Genomic DNA, 17,500 nt, shown 5'->3' with positions numbered 1-17,500 from the left:
TTCCTCCTCCTCCTCCCCCTCCCCCTCTTCCTCCTCCCCCTCCTCCTCCCCCTCCCCCTCCTCCTCCTCCTCCCCCTCCTCCTCCCCCTCCCCCTCTTCCTCCTCCTCCCCCCTCCTCCTCCCCCTCCTCCCCCTCCCCCTCCTCCCCCTCCTCCTCCTCCCCCTCCTCCCCCTCCTCCTCCCCCTCTTCCTCCTCCTCCTCCCCCTCCTCCTCCTCCCCTCCCCTTCCTCCTCCTCCCCCTCCCCCTCCTCCCCCTCCTCCTCCCCCCTCCTCCTCCCCCCTCCTCCTCCCCCTCCTCCTCCTCCTCCCCCTCCTCCTCCCCCTCCTCCTCTTCTTCCCCTCCTCCTCCCCCTCCCCCTCCCCCTTCCTCCTCCTCCTCCTCCCCCCTCCTCCTCCCCCCTCCTCCTCCTCCTCCTCCTCTTCCTCCTCCTCCCCCTCCTCCCCTTCCTCCTCCCCCTCCTCCCCCTCTTCCTCCTCCTCCTCCTCCTCCTCCTCCTCCCCCTCCTCCTCCCCCTCCTCCCCCTCCTCCTCCTCCTCCTCCCCCTCCTCCTCCTCCCCCTCCTCCCCCTCCTCCTCCTTTCCTTCTTTCTCTCCCTCTTCTTTCCTATCGGTACCAGTCCTGAGGTTTGAATTCAGGGGCCCGATCTGTCTGCTCAAGGTTGGCTAATGCTCTACCATTTGAGCCACACCTCCACTCCTGGCTTTTTGCTGGTTCACTGGAGATAAGAAAATCTCCTAGGCGTTCCTGCCCAGGGTGGGCTTTGCTCAACGGGTGTGAGCCACCAGATGCCCTGTTCAGGTTCATTGTCCTTCTCACACCTTTCTGCTCATGGCTTTATCCACTGATGCTGGCTGGGACCATCTGCTTTCAGACAATGGGGACTATTTTCTACCTGTCTGGTGGAAATGGGTGGAACTCCCAGTCCTTCCAGAGGGTTCTCTCTCCCGGCTACCTGGAGCAGTTTATCTCACACACCAGTGCTGCAATGTGTGTGTGTGGGGCCCTCCGACGCCCATATCCTTTGCTGCCCTCTGAGCCACTTCCTGCTTTGCTCTCTGTACACTTAGGGTGGCTTCTCCTCCACGCACATAATTTGCATAGCTCCTCCCACTTCCACTCCCTCCCCCCCCCCCCAGAAGCGATCCCAGGAGGTACCTGGTCCAACTCCCATCCATAGTCCTTAGCTTCCCGGTGTCCTGTTATCCTGATAGCTGTAACAGCTCGTGTCTGGTCTGGGTTTCTCAGGAAGGAGGGGAAGTCTGGTGCCTCTGGCTCCATCTTGGTAGGAAGCAGGAGTCACCTCCATGGTCATGTTAGAGGCCGAGGGAGCAGAGAGGGTGTGTGTGCTGCCCAGAGCCACACAGGAAGTTCCGGTCAGCAGGGAGCAAGAGGCATCGCACTGTCTATAATCATCGCTGTGTCCTTACTCCTGCTGGACACGAGCGGGCAGGGGTAGGGGAGCGGGGGGGGGGGTCCCTGACCTCTGAACCCCACAGCGTGTCAGAAGGATGGGCACGTGAGGGTTAGAGACAGAGACAAGACAAGCAAGCCACAGTCAGGCTCATGGTGCAGACGATCATTCCAGCATACAGAGGGCGCGGGTCGGGATTGGAGCGTGTGCAGAAGGCTCCCCGGGGAAACCGACCCCACACAAGGGAGATTAAAAATAAAAAAAGGATCCGGTGGCTCCCGCCTGTCATCCCAGCCACTCAGGAGGCTGAGATCTGAGGATCATGGTTCAAAGCCAGCCCCAGCAGGAAAGCCCAGGAGACTCTGATCTCCAATAAACCACCAGAAAACCAGAAGTGGCGCTGTGGTTCAAGGGGTAGAGCGCCAGCCTTGAGCTGAAGAGCTGAGGGGCAGCGCCCAGGCCCTGAGTTCAAGCCCCAGGACTGGCACAAAAACTAGAGAGAGGCCGGGGAGGTCCAGGACAGGAGAGAAAGGGGCTCCATTCACCCCAACCCTGGGCTGAGTGTGTGTTTTGGTGTGTGTGTGTGTGTGTGTGTGTGTTTGTGTGCACAGTTCTGCTTCTGTTCTTCATGGAGCTCTGAATCTGGGGGGATTTCTTTCCACCTCAGACTGGCTGTGGTGTTCTGGGGTTCGGGGGGGCTGGGGCGTGGCTGTCAGAACTAACTGAGGGGGGCTTGGGCCTTCCACATGCTGGTCCCATCAAAGAGCTGGCACGGAGTCTCACACCGGTTTGCCTCTGTTTCCCTGAGTGGGTGGCTCCCACCCCCACTGGGGCCCAGGGGTGCCTGGGGAATCCTCAGCTCACCTCCTGCCAGAACTGGGGGCCTGGGGCTGGGGGGGGGTGCCGCCGAGGGGGGCAGCAAAGCAAGGAGGCAGGCAGAAGCCCCCGGGGCGCCGTGAGAATAAAAGCAACCACCGAAGCTCACGTCGCTCCTGCAGATGTGCTTGGTGCTTGTACGAAGTACTCCCCAAGTACTCAGTACTCCCCAGGTACTCAGTACTCCCCAGGTACTCAGTACTCCCCAGGTACTCAGTACTCCCCAGGTACTCAGTACTCCTCAGGTACTCAGTACTCCTCAGGTACTTAGTGCTTTGGGGATGCGAGGTGGGGGCCGTGTAGCTCAAGAGGTAGAGATCTCGTCTCCTTTCGGTTCTGTGGCCGCTGGGGTTGGAACGTCACCAGGGCTTCACACTTGGTGCTTGCAGGGTGCTCCGCTCCTTGAGCCGTGGCGCCAGTCCAGCTTTTTGTTGGTCATTTGGGAGTCTTGGGTCTTTCAACCTGGGCTGGTTTCGAACCTGGGTTCTCCAGATCTCAGTCGCCTGAGTAGCTCGGATTACAGGCGTGGGTTGTTGTGTGCCTGGCTGGGTGGAAATCTTATGTAGCAGGGTTCAGAGTTCAGTTGAGGGAAAGAAGAAGGAAGGGAGGGAGGGAGGGAGGGAGGGAGGGAGGGGAGGAAGGAAGAAAGGAAAAGAAAATGAAAGAAAGGAAAGAAGGAGCAAGAGAAAGGAAGGCAGGAGGGAAGGAAGGAAGGAGCGAGAGAAAGGAAGGAAGGAGGGAAGGAAGGAAGGAAGGAGACAAGGAAGGAGGGAAGGAGGGAAGGAAGGAAGGAAAAAAGGAAGGAGGGAAGGAAGGACACAAGGAATGAAGGAAGGAGGGAAGGAAAGAAGAAAGGAAGGAAAGAAGGAAGGAAGAGAGGGAGGGAAGGATTGTGGGAGGGAGGGAGGGAAGGAAGGAAAAGAAAAAGAATGAAAGAAAGGAAAGAAGGAGCAAGAGAGGAAGGAAGGAAGGGAAGGAGGGAAGGAAGGACACAAAGAAGGAAGGAAGAGGGAGGGAAGGAAGGGAGGAAGGGGGGAGGAAGAGAGGGAGGGAGGGAGGGAGGGAGGGAGGGAAGGACATCATAATTTCCGCAGCTTCCTCTTAAGCTAGCCCAGAAATAGAAATACGACGCGTCGCCGGCGCGTGTCTGTGTCTGCGTCACCCCGATCAGTGCCCGTGGCTGAGGGGGGACCCCACCCCCTTCCCCAGCCCCCCCCGCCCTTGCGCCCACGGCCGGTGACCTCCCTTTCCCCACCCCTTGCAGACGTACGAGATCAAAGCCGGGGGTCGCATCACCAAGAAGTTCAACGCCATCCTGCAGCAGCTCAGCTCCCCGCTGCAGCCCCGGGTCCCCACACACAGCCACAGCCGAATGAAGAACCTCTCCTACCCCTTCTCCAGGGAGAAGATGTACCTGTGAGTGCACGCACGCACGTGCGTGTGCACACGCCTGGGCGGGGGGGGAGGAACCCCAGGGGTTCACCCAACCAGCGCCCTCCCCCCACCCCGGGTCCCGTCTGAGCCCCCAAAAGATCCCAGCTGTCTCTGGGTCTTTGATTTCCTCCTGTCCCAGTGGCGTTGTCTCCCACAGCCCTGTGCGTGTGTGCGCGTGTGCGTGTGTGTGTGCAGGGCCAGGCAATGGCCGGTGAGGGACGAGGCCTGGGTCCCCCCACCCCCCCACTTCTCTGCCCAGCGGGGTTGGGATAGCAGTAGCCAGGGGCCGGGCAGGTGACTTTCCTCCCCGCGCGAGGGATGGGCCCTGGGGCCCGAAGGGAAGGAGGTGCATTCTCCCCGTCCCTGCTGGGCGTCCGCAGGTACAACATCCAGGACAAGGACACGTTCTTTGACAACGCCACGCGCAGCCGCATCGTGAGTGAATCCCCGGCCAGGAGGGGGGAGGGGACGGGTGCCTCCCGGGGCCGGGCTGGGGCGCGCTCTGTCTCTGTCTCTCTCTGTCTCTGTCTCTGTCTGTCTGTCTGTCTGTCTGTCTCTGTCTCTCTCTGCCTCTGTCTGTCTCTGTCTCTCTGTCTCTCTCTGTCTCTCTGTCTCTGTCTCTGTCTCTCTGTCTCTGTCTCTCTCTGTCTCTGTCTCTGTCTCTGCCTCTGTCTGTCTCTGTCTCTCTCTCTCTGTCTGTCTCTCTCTCTGTCTCTCTGTCTCTGTCTCTGTCTCTCTCTGTCTCTGTCTCTCTCTGTCTCTGTCTCTGTCTGTCTCTGTCTCTCTCTCTCTGTCTGTCTCTGTCTCTGTCTCTGTCTCTGTCTGTCTCTCTGTCTCTGTCTGTCTCTGTCTGTCTCTGTCTCTGTCTCTCTCTGTCTCTGTCTGTCTCTCTGTCTCTGTCTGTCTCTGTCTCTCTCTGTCTCTCTCTCTGTCTGTCTCTGTCTCTCTGTCTCTGGGAGCATCCTTAGTGGCTTGTTGTTGCCTAGCAACAGAGAGCCCACTGCCCTTCCCTGTAGCACAAGGAACAGCAAACAACAAAGTTCCCTTGACGTCAAGATCACCAAAAACAAGCAATGTTTTGTCTTCAGCCCCACAGAGGCTGCAAACGTTGGTGACTGCCTTGGCTTTTCTTTCTGTCAGTCGTGGGGCTTGAACTCAGGGCCTGGGCGCTGTCCCTCAGCTCTTCAGCTCAAGGCTGGCGCTCTACCACCTGAGCCACAGCGCCACTTCCGGCTTTCTGGTGGTTCCTGGGAGATCAGAGTCTCACAGACTTTCCTGCCCGGGCTGGCCTCGAACCACGATCCTCGGATCTCAGCCTCCTGAGTAGCTGGGATGACAGGCGGGAGCCGCCGATGAGGACACAGAGCAACTGACAAGCGATGCACTGGCAAGAAAACCCATGGGCCTTGTTAGTGTCAGAACCGGGGTTAAGAGCAAACCCCACCCGATCCGCGGGGACCCTCGTATCCTCCCGGAATTTTCTCGTCTCTCAGTGCCCACCGCCAAGAATCACAGGGTTTGCCACCATTGGGGATAAGATCGGATGCATTATTTCCTTTAGAAAAGCTGTGTGGCTGGGCATGGGTGGCTCCCGCCTGGCATCCCAGCTCCTCAGGAGGCTGAGATCTGAGGATTGTGGTTCAAAGCCAGCCCGGGCAGGAAAGTCCATGAGACTCTGATCTCCAAGGAACCACCCAAAAACCGGAAGTGGCGCTGTGGCTCAAGTGGTAGAGCGCCAGCCTGGAGCTGAAGAGCTGAGGGACAGCGCCCAGGCCCAGAGTTCAAGCCCCATGAAGGACAAAAAATAAAGGCGTGAACTTCGTCCCCTTTTATTTCTCTTTCATGCCATTAGGAATCAATTCAATCTCACCCTGGTGGGGTCCCCCCGCCCCCCCCCCATGTTGGTAGGGGGTCAGGCCGGGAGGGCGGGGCTGGGAGTAACGGGGTGTTGTAGAGATTACTTGATAATTACAGCGGGCTTGTAAAACAATGCCAAGCCGTCCAGACGCTGTTTCTAATTACCATCACTGCGCCGCCTTCCACGCTGGGGGAGCTGGAAGTTATTTATTCTGCCCGCTCCCTCCCCCGTTCTGTGGCTGGAAGATGGGAGAGTGAATAATGGCGGGGTGACCCAGCCTCTCTCTCATTCACGCCCCTTTCTGGAAGCTTCTTCCTTCTCCCTCGGCCCTTTTCCTCAGCCTCTATGGTGTGGGAAGGGAAGAAAGAGCCTTGAGAGTCCTTCCTTCCTTCCCTCCCTCCCTCCTTCCTTTCCTCTCCCTTCCTTCCTTCCTTCCTTCCTTCCTTCCTTCCTTCCTTCCTTCCTTCCTTCCTTCCTTCCTTCCCTCCCTCCCTTCCTCCCTTCTTTCTTCTCTTCCTTCCTTCCTTCCTTCCTTCCTTCCTTCCTTCCTTCCTTCCTTCCTTCCTTCCTTCCTTTCCTTTCTGTCATGGAGCTTGAACTCTGGGCCTGGGCGCTGTCCCTCAGCTCTTCAGCTCAAGGCTGGCGCTCTACCACTTGAGCCACAGCGCCACTTCGGCTTTTTTCTGCTTATGTGGTGCTGAGGAATCGAACCCAGGGCTTCATGCATGCGAGGCAAACGCTCTACCACTGAGCCACCTGCTCAGCCTGAGCCTTGAGTGTTGACCCAGAGTTTATTCTGTCCTAGGTGTTTGCTGACCTCTCACCTCTGAACCCTGCCCTTTGCTCCCCTTTGTGGGTGTCTGACCACCGTACGCAGCGTGGATTTATAGCCCGGCTTGGGCTTCACACTCATGAAGGAGGCAAAAAAAAAAAAAAAAAGTTGCTCATCAGCTTTACATACCATCCCTGATGTTCTGGAATGTTCTGCCAGCCCCCCCCCCTGCCCTGCAGCACGCCCTTTCGGGGGACCCCAGCCTCTGCTCGGTCTCCACACCCGTCACCCACGTGGGGGGCAGACCCAGCGCCGGTGGCGGGGACGGCTGTGTCCCTGCTCCCGTCTGCTGGCCTCTGCCTCCTCCCTGGGGGCTGCGGACGACTCATAGTCCCCTATCGATCGGCGATTTGGGGAGTGGGGTGGCACGTGAGCCCACAATCCTTTGCTTCCTGAGTGGTCAGGTTTCAGTGGGTTTGACAGACGGTTCCCTGGGACCAGCACATGCCTGGCGCTCTGTCTCTCTGTCTCTGTTTCTGTCTGTCTGTTCTCTGTCTCTGTCTCTCTGTCTCTCTGTCTCTGTCTGTCTCTGTCTCTGTCTCTCTGTCTCTCTGTCTCTGTCTCTGTCTCTCCGTCTCTGTCTCTCTGTCTCTGTCTCTGTCTCTGTCTCTCTGTCTCTCTGTCTCTGTCTGTCTCTCTGTCTCTGTCTCTCTCTCTGTCTCTGTCTGTCTCTCTGTCTCTGTCTGTCTCTCTGTCTCTGTCTCTGTCTCTCTGTCTCTGTCCGTCTCTCTGTCTCTGTCTCTGTCTCTGTCTGTCTCTCTCTCTCTGTCTCTCTGTCTCTGTCTATCTGTCTCTCTGTCTCTGTCTCTGTCTCTGTCTCTGTCTCTTTCTCTCTCTCTCTCTCTCTCTCCCCCTTCCTTCCCTTGGGCCCAGACACCACAGTTTTTGGCTTTCAATTCTATTTCATTCAAGTCCGCACTCCAGGCAGCAGCCCTGAGGCACGCGGCCGGTGCAGACACTCACAGCTCCCCTGTGATTCGCTTTCAGGTCCACGAGATCTTGAAGCGCACAGCCTGCTCCCGAGCCAACAACACGATGGGTAAGTGCGGCCCCCTCCCCGGGGCCCCCCCCCCCCCACCGCTGGGGCCACAGCCCGAAGGAACACTGTCCTTCCAGCTACATCAGAAGTACGAATAGGAGGATCGCAGTCCAAGCCGGGTGGGGCAAAAAGCAAGATGCTATTTTAAAGTCAGGAAAGCGGCCAGGGGCCAGCTGCTCACGCCTGTAATCCCAGCTGCTGGGGAGGCTGAGACAGGAGAGCCCAGACCCCTCCGAGAGAGACGTACGGGTAAATGAGCTGGGATAGAGTCGTGACGCAGGTGGAGCTGGTACCTGGGCGGTGCTACACAGCTGCCCAACCGGTCTCATTCCCGGCTACTTCGTGGAGTTGCTTTGAATCCCATGATCTGATGAGGGATGAGGGTTTTACAAGAGCTCGAGGTTCCCCGCCCAAAAAAGGTCTCCCAGTGGCAGGCACCGGTGGCTCCCGCCTGCCATCCCGGCCACTCAGGAGAGGCCGAGAGCCGAGGATCAGGGTTCAAAGCCAGCTAGGGCAGGAAAGGCCGTGAGACTCTGATCTCCTAAAAACCACAAGAAAAGCGGACGTGGTGCTGTGGCTCAAGTGGTAGAGCGCCAGCCTGGAGCTGAAGAGCTGAGGGACAGCACCCAGGCCCCGAGTTCAAGACCCAGGACTGGAACACATGTGTGCACACACACACACACACACACACACACACACACACACACACACACACACACGTTTTAATGTAGGTCCCAGGGAACTATTGGGAGTGTCAGGAATTCTGGTCTCGGGTTTCACACGGACACTGGAAGATGGCTCACCACCCCCACCAGGCCATGCCCAGAGTTGGGACTGTCAGGAGCGGGTCTAGAACCCATGTACTCTGGCCACAGTTATCCCCTCCCCCGCCTCTTTGCCTTTGAGAGGCTGTTGGGGGGGGTAGAGGTGGCATGGGTCTTCATAACGTCTGCAGATCGTACGGCAGTGGCCCGTGACAGACTCACGTTGTGACGATGGGCCTATGAACTCTGCCCCTCAGCCAGGGAAAGCCCCAAGACTGAGTTCCCCTCGGCGTGTCGAACTCAAGCCCCGGCTCAGCCCCGCGACACACTTACCACAGGTCGGAAACGGCACCGGCCCAGGAAGTGCGCGTGACAATGGGAATCCTAGAGACCGGGTGAATTTAGATTTTACTGTCCTCCTCTCTGCTCTTCATTTGTTTGTTTCGTTCTGTGTTTGGTGCTGGCGCTGGGATTTGAACTCAGGGCCTGAGTTATCCTGGAGCTTTTGTGCCACTTCTGGCTTTTTCTGAGTGGTTCGCGGGAGATGAGAGTCTCTCAGACTTTCCGACCCGGGCTGGCCTTGAACCGTGATCCTCAGATCTCAGCCTCCCGAGTAGCTGGGCTGGCAGGCGGGAGCCACTGGCCTCCTGCTTCTCTGTGCTCTTATAAAAGGCGGATGAGCAGTGTAAATGGCTTCAATGCCCCCCTGAGTTCTGGGGCCTCATAGAAAGAAGAGAAGAGGGCAGGGCTGTTCCGGCGTTGTAGGAGTTTTCACTGATGCTCAACCGTGGCTCGCCTTCCGTGGTCATCTTTTAGCGATCCATTGGTAAAAAGCTTTGTTCTCTTTCTCGCTGTCCCCATTTTAAGAAAAACAAAAAGGAGGGGGGAGGAGAGATGGAGAAGCTAATAATACTTCAGTGCTGCTTCCATTTAATTAATACCCACACCTTTCTTAAGTCCCCTCGTAGACAAAACATGGCAACCAAATGCACAGTCCTGCAAGGCAGGAACCTCGCCGCAAAGTGGTACGCACGGATGTTATTTATTTATGTTTCTGCCTTGTTCCACGAAGTTTCTGAGGTGGCTTACAAGAAAAACAATAAAACAGCCTAATATAAATAATAAATTAGAAAATAAGAACCAGGAAAAGCACAAATTAAAATAGAATGTCCAAAAAATATATATATAAGAAAGGGGGGCAAAAAATAGAAAACACATATTCAAACCAGAGATGCTTGGAGTTTCTTTAGTTGAGCTGAAAATGTATCTCTGATCGAAAGAGAAAAAGGGAAGAGTGCCAGCCACGTCGGCTTTCTCTGCTGGCAGGATAGAAATCTTTCCAGAACCTTCCACGAGAGTTCTAGCCCTGCTTTCCTATCTACACTAGGTCTACGTGTATGCTCTACACAAATAAGCCTTTCTGAATAACTCCAGCCTCATCCTTAACAATGTAGTTTTAGCTGGGTGCCAGTGGCTCAGGCCTATAATCCCAGCTACTCAGGAGGCTGAGATCTGAGGGTGATGGTTCAAAGCCAGGCTGGACAGATAAGTCTGTGAGACTCTTCTCTCCAGTGAGCAATCAAAAAGCTGGAAGTGGAGCTGTGTCTCAAGTGGTAGAGCACCATCCTGGAGCAAACAACAACAACAAAAGCCAAACCAAAACAAAAACCTCAGGGACAGCTTCCAGGCCCCGAGTTCAAGCTTCAGCACCAACCATACGCGTTAAAAAAAAATCTAGTTTTATGTCTCTTCAAGGATTACCAAAGCATTAGTAGTCAAGATGGATTGCACTCGTAAATTGGCATGTTGGCTCGAAATCCTTTTGTACAACTACTTAAAGATAACAGAAATGTATATGTGTGTGTGTGAGTGTGTGTGTGTGTGTGTGTGTGTGTGTGTGTGTGTGTGTGTGTGAGTGAAAGAGCCAGGAGCTGGTGTCTCCCGCCTGTCATCCCAGCTACTCAGGAGGCTGAGATCTGAGGCTTGTGATTCAGAGCCAGACCATGTAAGACAGTTCATGAGATTCTTATCTCCAAAGAACCACCAAAAACCAAAGGTGGTTCTGTGGTTCAAGAGGTAGAGCACCAGCTTTGAGCAAAAGGAGCTCAGGGACAGAGCCTAGGCCCTGAATTCAAGTCCCAGGACCTAACTTCCTTCCTTCCTTCCTTCCTTCCTTTCTTCCTTCCTCCCTTTCTTCCTTCCTCCCTTCCTCCCTCCCTCCTTTCCCTCCCTCCCTCCCTCCTTCCTTCCTTCCTTCCTTCCTTCCTTCCTTCCTTCCTTCCTTCCTTCCTTCCTTCCTTCCTTCCTTCCTTCCTTCCTTCCTTCCTCCTTCTCTTTGAAGAGGGTCAAAATTAGACTAAAAGAGTCACAGCCAGAGGATTGGGCCTTGGAGGAGCAGGGTGCGCTGCGTTTGGTGAGGGCCCCCTTTGGACCTTCTAGCTCTCCTCCCCAGCGACCTTGAGAAGTGTGCTCAGCCTGTCCCTCACACCCAGCCCTGCGGAGGCGAGGGGCTGGGGGCCAATGCACAAGCCCCGTTCAGAGACAGAGCCCAAACATTTGCACACAGGGGCCACCCGGTGACGGAGAAGGCGTGCGGGTGATCACAAACGTGGCAGAGCCTCAACATGGCCTCCTGGATCACTGTCAGGGCCCTGAGACTTTATTCTCCATCCGCCATCTTGAAAGGGTGCTCAACCCTCCAAGAAAGCACAGGCATGCCTGAACGTAGCATAAGAGGATACAGCGTTTCCTTGCTCTTAAGTTAATATTTTCCTTGCACGGACAGAAAACGATGGCTGGATGGAACTACGTTCTCATGGACCTCTGTGTGTGTGTGTGTGTTTGTGTGTGTGTGTGTGAGAGAGAGAGAGAGCATTTAAACAAATGTGTGCTTTGGACATCTCCTTCTCTGCTTGGGAGACCGACGTCTTCATTATTTTGACCAGAGCCAGAGACACGCCAGACAAGAGGCCGTCAACATCTGGTTTGTCATTCAACCAGCCGAACTGGTTTACATTTTGTTAGAAGAAAAAGGGCTCCGGGATTAAAGGCATTTAAGTCATTAAGCACACGTCAAGACAATTTGGTGATGGGTGAATATAGTCTCTGTTGAACGCACCGGCTGGGCGTTCTGGTTTCATTTACGTCCGGCTGGAAGACGGGGATAAAAGTGGGCCGAGGAGGGAACCCAGGTCCGCTCTGCCAGGGGGAGGAATTAAAACCAAATGGCGGTCTCGGGAGGATGGCACCACGTCTCTTAAGTACCTGTCCCAGAGGCCCAAAGTTTGCCTTTGAGTTTGGTGGGGTCGGGTCACCCTGCCCTTTGAAAGAGACTTTTCTTTGGGGGGGTTGGAGCAGACCGTAAACTATGCTTTGGTTGTTTTGCTTTGGGCCTCTGAAGGTACACGCCTGGGCATTGGGGTTTCTTTTTGGATGATAAAATCCTAGAACCATCTCCTTCCTGTTTTGGAGTTTGCATAGTTGGGGTGCTGTTTCTGGCCCCCCTCCCACAGCAATGTCTCTGGGTGTGGAGGAGAATAACCATGGTGGGCCTGGAGGTATCATGTCGAGTGGAGTTGGGGGTCTGTGCAGGCTGAGCTGTGAGGACTCGGAGCTTTTTCTTGGGGGGTGGTAGGGAACGGGCAGTGGAGGTGGGCCTGGAACTTGGGGCGGGGGGAGTCAGCCATCATAGGCCACGCTTTGTGGGAGTGGAGACTCTGGTTCTCTTTGGGGACTGGGGCAAACAATCCTTAGAGCTTTGTAACTTCTCCTCGGCCCCTTGTTCCAGACTCAGTGGGACACAAACTTGGTTGTTCATTTCCTCTCCCTCTCGCGTACAACCTTATAACCCCCAAAGGGAGAGAGACTAGAGATGCCATCTCAAGAAAACATGTTTGGCCGGGCACCGTGGCTCCTGCCTGTCATCCCAGCTACTCAGGAGGCTGAGATCTGAGGATCGTGATTTGAAGCTAACCCTGGGCAGGAAAGTCCATGAGACTCTGATCTCCAGTGAGCCAACAAAAAAAAACCCCATCCAGAAGTGGCGCTGTGGCTCAAGGGGTAGAGCGCCAGCCTTGAGCGAAAGAGCTCAGGGACAGCGCCCAGGCCCTGAGTTCAAGCCCCACCACCGACAACAAACACGGAAAAAGAAAAAGAAAAACAGGTTTGATATTATGGCCGAATGGATGGCTCCTGATGGAACCAATTAACACCCCCCCTCCTCTTTTTTTATTTTTTGCTAAAAAGGAAAGGGGAAAAAAAATCTGAATTTCAATTTTCAAAGCAGGGTCTCTCTCTCTCTCTCTCTTTTAAAAAGAACCAAAACAAAACGTTTGATTATTTTCTTCTTTCAACTGGCTCTCCATGCGCGTTTGGGGGAGGGGAGGAGAATCCTGCCCTCTGAAGTCTGAGGATGGAGGGAGAGGCTCCCCCGCCCCAGGACCCACTGGCCCTGGGTGAGTTGGGGGTGAGGGGCTGATGCTCAGTGGCTCCTTCCTCCCCCTTCCCCCTCCCCCCCAGCCTTTAGGATCTTGGTGGTGCCCCATCCAGTCCTGCAGGGACATCTTGGTACATCAGGACAACCTGAATTTTTTTTTTTTAAATGCTGGTCCTGGGCCTTGAACTCAGGGCCTAGGGTTTGTCCCTGAGCTCTTTCACTCAAGGCTGGCGCTCTACCATTTGAGCCACAGCTCCACTTCCAGTTTTCTGGTGGTTCATGGGAGATCAGAGTCTCATGGACTTTCCTGCCCATGGCTGGCTTTGAACTGTGATCCTCAGATCTCAGCCTCCTGAGTAGCTGGGATGACAGGCGGGAGCCACTGGTGTCGTCTGGGCCAAGAACCCCGAACACTGTGACTCCCTGTGCCCCAGAAGTGAAGTCAGCACTCTGAGATTGGGCTGAGAGGTGTGCCCTTTGACCTTGGTACTGTGTAGAGAGTGAAGCTGGGTGCTTGTTGTAGGCTGGGCAGGGCACAGACCAGTTATTTGAGATGCAGATGCTACTACAGAGTTTTAGACCCTAATGAGAGTTTATTTGGGGGGCGGGGTGTGGGGTGGGATCTGGTGTGGAATATTTTGAGACATTTTTGCCACTGTGCTAAGCGAAGTTGAGAATTATCAGGAGCTGGAAATGAGGTTAAATATCGGCTCCTCTTTAACAATTTTTATCTATCTATGTATCTATGTATCTAAGTGTCTATGTATCTGTCTACGTATCTATGTGTCTATATATATATATGTATCTAAGTATCTATCTAGGTATCTATCTATCTACGTATCTAAGTATCTATCTAGGTATCTATGTATCTAAGTGTCTATCTAGGTATCTATATATCTATGTATCTAAGTGTCTGTGTATCTGTCTACGTATCTATGTGTCTATATATGTATCTATGTATCTAAGTATCTAGGTATCTATATAACTATCTAAGTATCTATCTAGGTATCCATGTATCTATCTAGGTATCTATGTATCTAAGTATCTATCTAGGTATCTATGTATCTATCTAGGTATCTATATATCTATGTAGCTAAGTATCTATGTATCTATATCTCTATGTATCTAAGTATCTATATGTATCTAAGTATCTATGTATCTAAGCATCTATCTACATATGTATGCATGTATGTATATATTTATGTATCTGTCTTTCTATCTATGTATCTGTCTATGTATCTATGTGTCTGTCTGTCTTTGTATCTATCTTTGTATCTATCTGTCTGTCTAGTTATTTTGCCAGTCCTAGGGCTTGAACTCAGGGCCTGGGCACTGTCCTGAGTTCTTTTTGCTCAAGGCTGGCGCTCTACCACTTTGAACCACAGCTCCACCTCCAGTTTTCTGGAGGTTCACTGCAGATAAGAGTCTCATGGACTTTTCCACTCGGGCTGGCTTTGAACCTCGATCTTCACATCTCAGCCTCCTGAGTTGCTGGGATGACAGGCGGGAGCCACCGGTGCCCGGCACCTGCTTCTCTTTCCCAGGCCTTTTTTGTTGGGGAGTTTATACACCGTAGTGAGATGATGATGGGGCGTGAAGCCAGAGGATTGGGGGATAGTTCTGGGGTACAGTCTCCTAGACGCCCAGGGTTGTGGGGGTTCTACTCACCTGGGATGGCTCAGCTCGATCCATGTTGACAGGACGTTTATTTATTTATTTATTTGTTGGTAGCTTTGAACTAAATCCCCCCTTCCCCGCTCCCTCCCCCCACCTCGGATCCGCTCTCAGCTTGGGGCTCCTCCCTTTGATTACTGGGGGGGGGTGAGTTCACATGGCTGCGGTTAGGGCTCTTGAACTGATTAATGATGTTCTGAGTGAAACCGTAGTCTTTGTGAGTCAAACAAGTCTGCAGCTCATCCAGCCCCCCCCCCCCCCCGCACCCCTGCTCCGTCTGCTCCCCTGCCCTCCCCCTCCCCCTCATAAAGCTACGTCTCTCGTTTTATGTTCAGGCCAAGGAAGGAGCCTCAAGTCACACACAAGAGCTGCAGGCCCTGGGGGGTCACACAGCACCCCACCGGCAGCTGGGGCCTGGCCCGAGGGGGTGTCTCCGGGAACCCCCTCCCCCCAGCCCCCCACGATCTCCTGCATCCCCAGCCAGGACCTCTGGGCCTCGGGACGCCCCGGGGGGGGGGGTTCCCTTCAGGGATGAGAGTGTGCAAGCGCCGTGTATGCTAGAAACTTCTCCTCCTCCCCCTCTCCCCGCTCCCCGCCCTGTCCAGCACTGAATGTCCACCTTGGTATGGCCAGATCCTGGCATTCTGATGGGAGACGCCCTCTCCCTTCTGGAAGCCAGAGGTCCAGGACAGCCAATCAGGATGGAGAGGACAGCCAGTCAGGAGAGGACAGCCAGTCAGGAGAGGACAGCCAATCAGGACGGAGAGGACAGCCAATCAGGAGGGGACAGCCAATCAGGATGGAGAGGACATCCGGGGCTCTGACATAGGAGTCTCTGCACAGAGCTGACGGACGCTGTGGAGTCGGAGCTCGGGGCAGGCCCACCTGAGCCTCGACTCCTTAGACTCCCTCTGGTGCAAAGTGATAGATAGAAGCTACTGTTGGGATTTAAAAAAAAGAGAGCCCCCTTGGGGTTGGAGGCATGGCTCAGGTGGTCGAGCGCCCGCCAGGGAGGGAAAGGGTCACAGTGCGTTCCATGGGTCACCTGGTACTTCTGCTGGGCCGGAGACCACTGACCGAGGACAGGGACAGAATGCCAGGCTCAGAGGGAATGTCTGATGGAGAGCATCACTCTGTGTTCTGGAAACGGACAGTATTGTTTTCAAAGCTTGATGATGATGGTGATGATGGTGATGGTGATGGTGATGGTGATGGTGATGGTGATGATGATGGTTATATTTGGTGCCAGTCTTGAAGCTTGAACTCAGGGCCTGGATTGAAGCATGATGATGATGATGATGATGATGATGATGATGATGATGATGATGATGATGATGATGATGATGATGATGCTGGTGATGATGATGATGATGATGATGATGATGATGATGATGGTGAGTGATGATGATGATGATGATGGTGATGATGATGATGATGATGGTGATGATGATGGTTATATTTGGTGCCAGTCTTGAAGCTTGAACTCAGGGCCTGGGATTGAAGCATGATGATGATGGTGATGATGATGATGATGATGATGATGATGATGATGATGATGATGATGATGATGATGATGGTGAGATGATGATGATGATGATGGTGATGATGATGATGATGATGATGATGATGATGGTGATGATGATGATGATGGTGATGATGATGATGATGATGATGATGATGATGATGATGATGATGATGGTGATGGTGATGATGATGGTGATGATGGGTGATGATGATGATGATGATGGTGATGATGATGGTGATGATGATGGTTATATTTGGTGCCAGTCTTGAAGCTTGAACTCAGGGCCTGGATTGAAGCATGATGATGATGATGATGATGATGGTGATGATGATGATGATGATGATGATGATGATGATGATGATGATGATGATGATGATGATGGTGATGATGGTGATGATGGTGATGATGATGATGATGGTGGTGATGATGATGATGATGATGATGATGGTGATGATGATGATGATGGTGGTGATGATGATGATGATGATGATGATGGTGATGATGATGATGATGATGATGATGATGATAATGGTGATGATGGTGATGATGGTGATGATGATGATGATGGTGATGAATGATGATGATGGTGATGATGATGGTGATGATGGTGATGATGATGGTTATATTTGGTGCCAGTCTTGAAGCTTGAACTCAAGGCCTGGGCACACTGTCTCTTGAGCTTTCTTGCTCAAGGTTGGTGCTCTGCCACTTGAACCACAACTCCACTTCTGTCTGACTCCCTCCCTTTCTCTTTTTGGGGGGTAATTTGTTGGAGATAAGAGTCTCACAGACCTTTCCTGCTGGGGCTGGCTTTGAACCACCATCCCCACTCAGATCTCAGCCTCCTGGGTAAACTAGGATTGGCTAGACGCTCGCTTCTCGATGGGAGGGATAGGGAAGGGACTGTAGAGGATCCTCAGCCGGGAGGCAGGTGCAGGGGTTAATGTCCACCACCACGGTGGGCTGAGGGAACCCTGGCCCCAGAGCGACCAATCCTCTGTTCTCTTCTTCCGTAGGCATTAACTCTCTGATTGCAAACAATGTCTACGAGGCTGCCTACCCGCTTCATGATGTAAGTACCGCTGCTTGTCTGTTCCCCTCGGTTCCCCTTCAGGATTCGAGTTATTTATTTATTTATTGTGGTGGTTCATTGGAGATCAGAGGCTCACACGCTTTCCTTCCCGGGCTGGCTTTGAACCGGGGATCCTCAGATCTCAGTCTCTCCTGAGTCGCTGGGATGCCAGGCAGGAGCCGCTGGGGCCGGCTGCTAGGCTGCTTTCCAAGCCATGGGCCGCCAGCCCTTTACATGCTGCCCGGTCATGGGCTGGGTCTCTGCGGGCAGAGGTGCCAGGAAAGGCTGCAGAGGAGGTCTTTACGTGAGGGTTACCTCAGAGGAGGGGGAGGGGGAGGAGGAGTGGAGGAAGAGGAGGGGAGGAGGAAGAGGGGAGGAGGAGGGGAGGAAGAGGGGAGGAGGAGGAGAGGAGGAGGAGGAAGAAGAGAGGAGGAGGAGGAAGAGGAGGAGGAGGAAGAAGAGGAGGAAGAAGAAAAAGGAGGAGAGGAGGAAGAGAGGAGGAGGAAGAGGAGGGAGGAGGAGGAGGAGGAGGAAGAGGGGAGGAGGAGGAAGAGGAGGAGGAAGAAGAGGAGGGGAGG

General features: G+C 53.9%; 1 protein-coding gene across 1 annotated transcript in view; it reads left to right on the top strand.

The window, feature by feature from the left end:
• Positions 1 to 17,500, top strand: part of LOC138821914 (anoctamin-2-like) — a 124,892-nt gene that overhangs the window by 9,070 nt on the left and 98,322 nt on the right. Inside the window, 4 exon segments of the mRNA XM_070014362.1 lie at positions 3,554 to 3,705; positions 4,104 to 4,158; positions 7,401 to 7,452; positions 16,867 to 16,922. Coding sequence (XP_069870463.1) covers positions 3,554 to 3,705; positions 4,104 to 4,158; positions 7,401 to 7,452; positions 16,867 to 16,922 — 315 coding nt within the window.

Source organism: Dipodomys merriami, unplaced genomic scaffold, assembly GCF_024711535.1.
Source record: "Dipodomys merriami isolate MVZ:Mamm:240054 unplaced genomic scaffold, mDipMer1.0.p SCAF_961, whole genome shotgun sequence".
Taxonomy (NCBI): domain Eukaryota; kingdom Metazoa; phylum Chordata; class Mammalia; order Rodentia; family Heteromyidae; genus Dipodomys; species Dipodomys merriami.
Note: the sequence above shows the minus strand (reverse complement) of the source record. Positions and strands in the feature narration are given on the sequence as shown.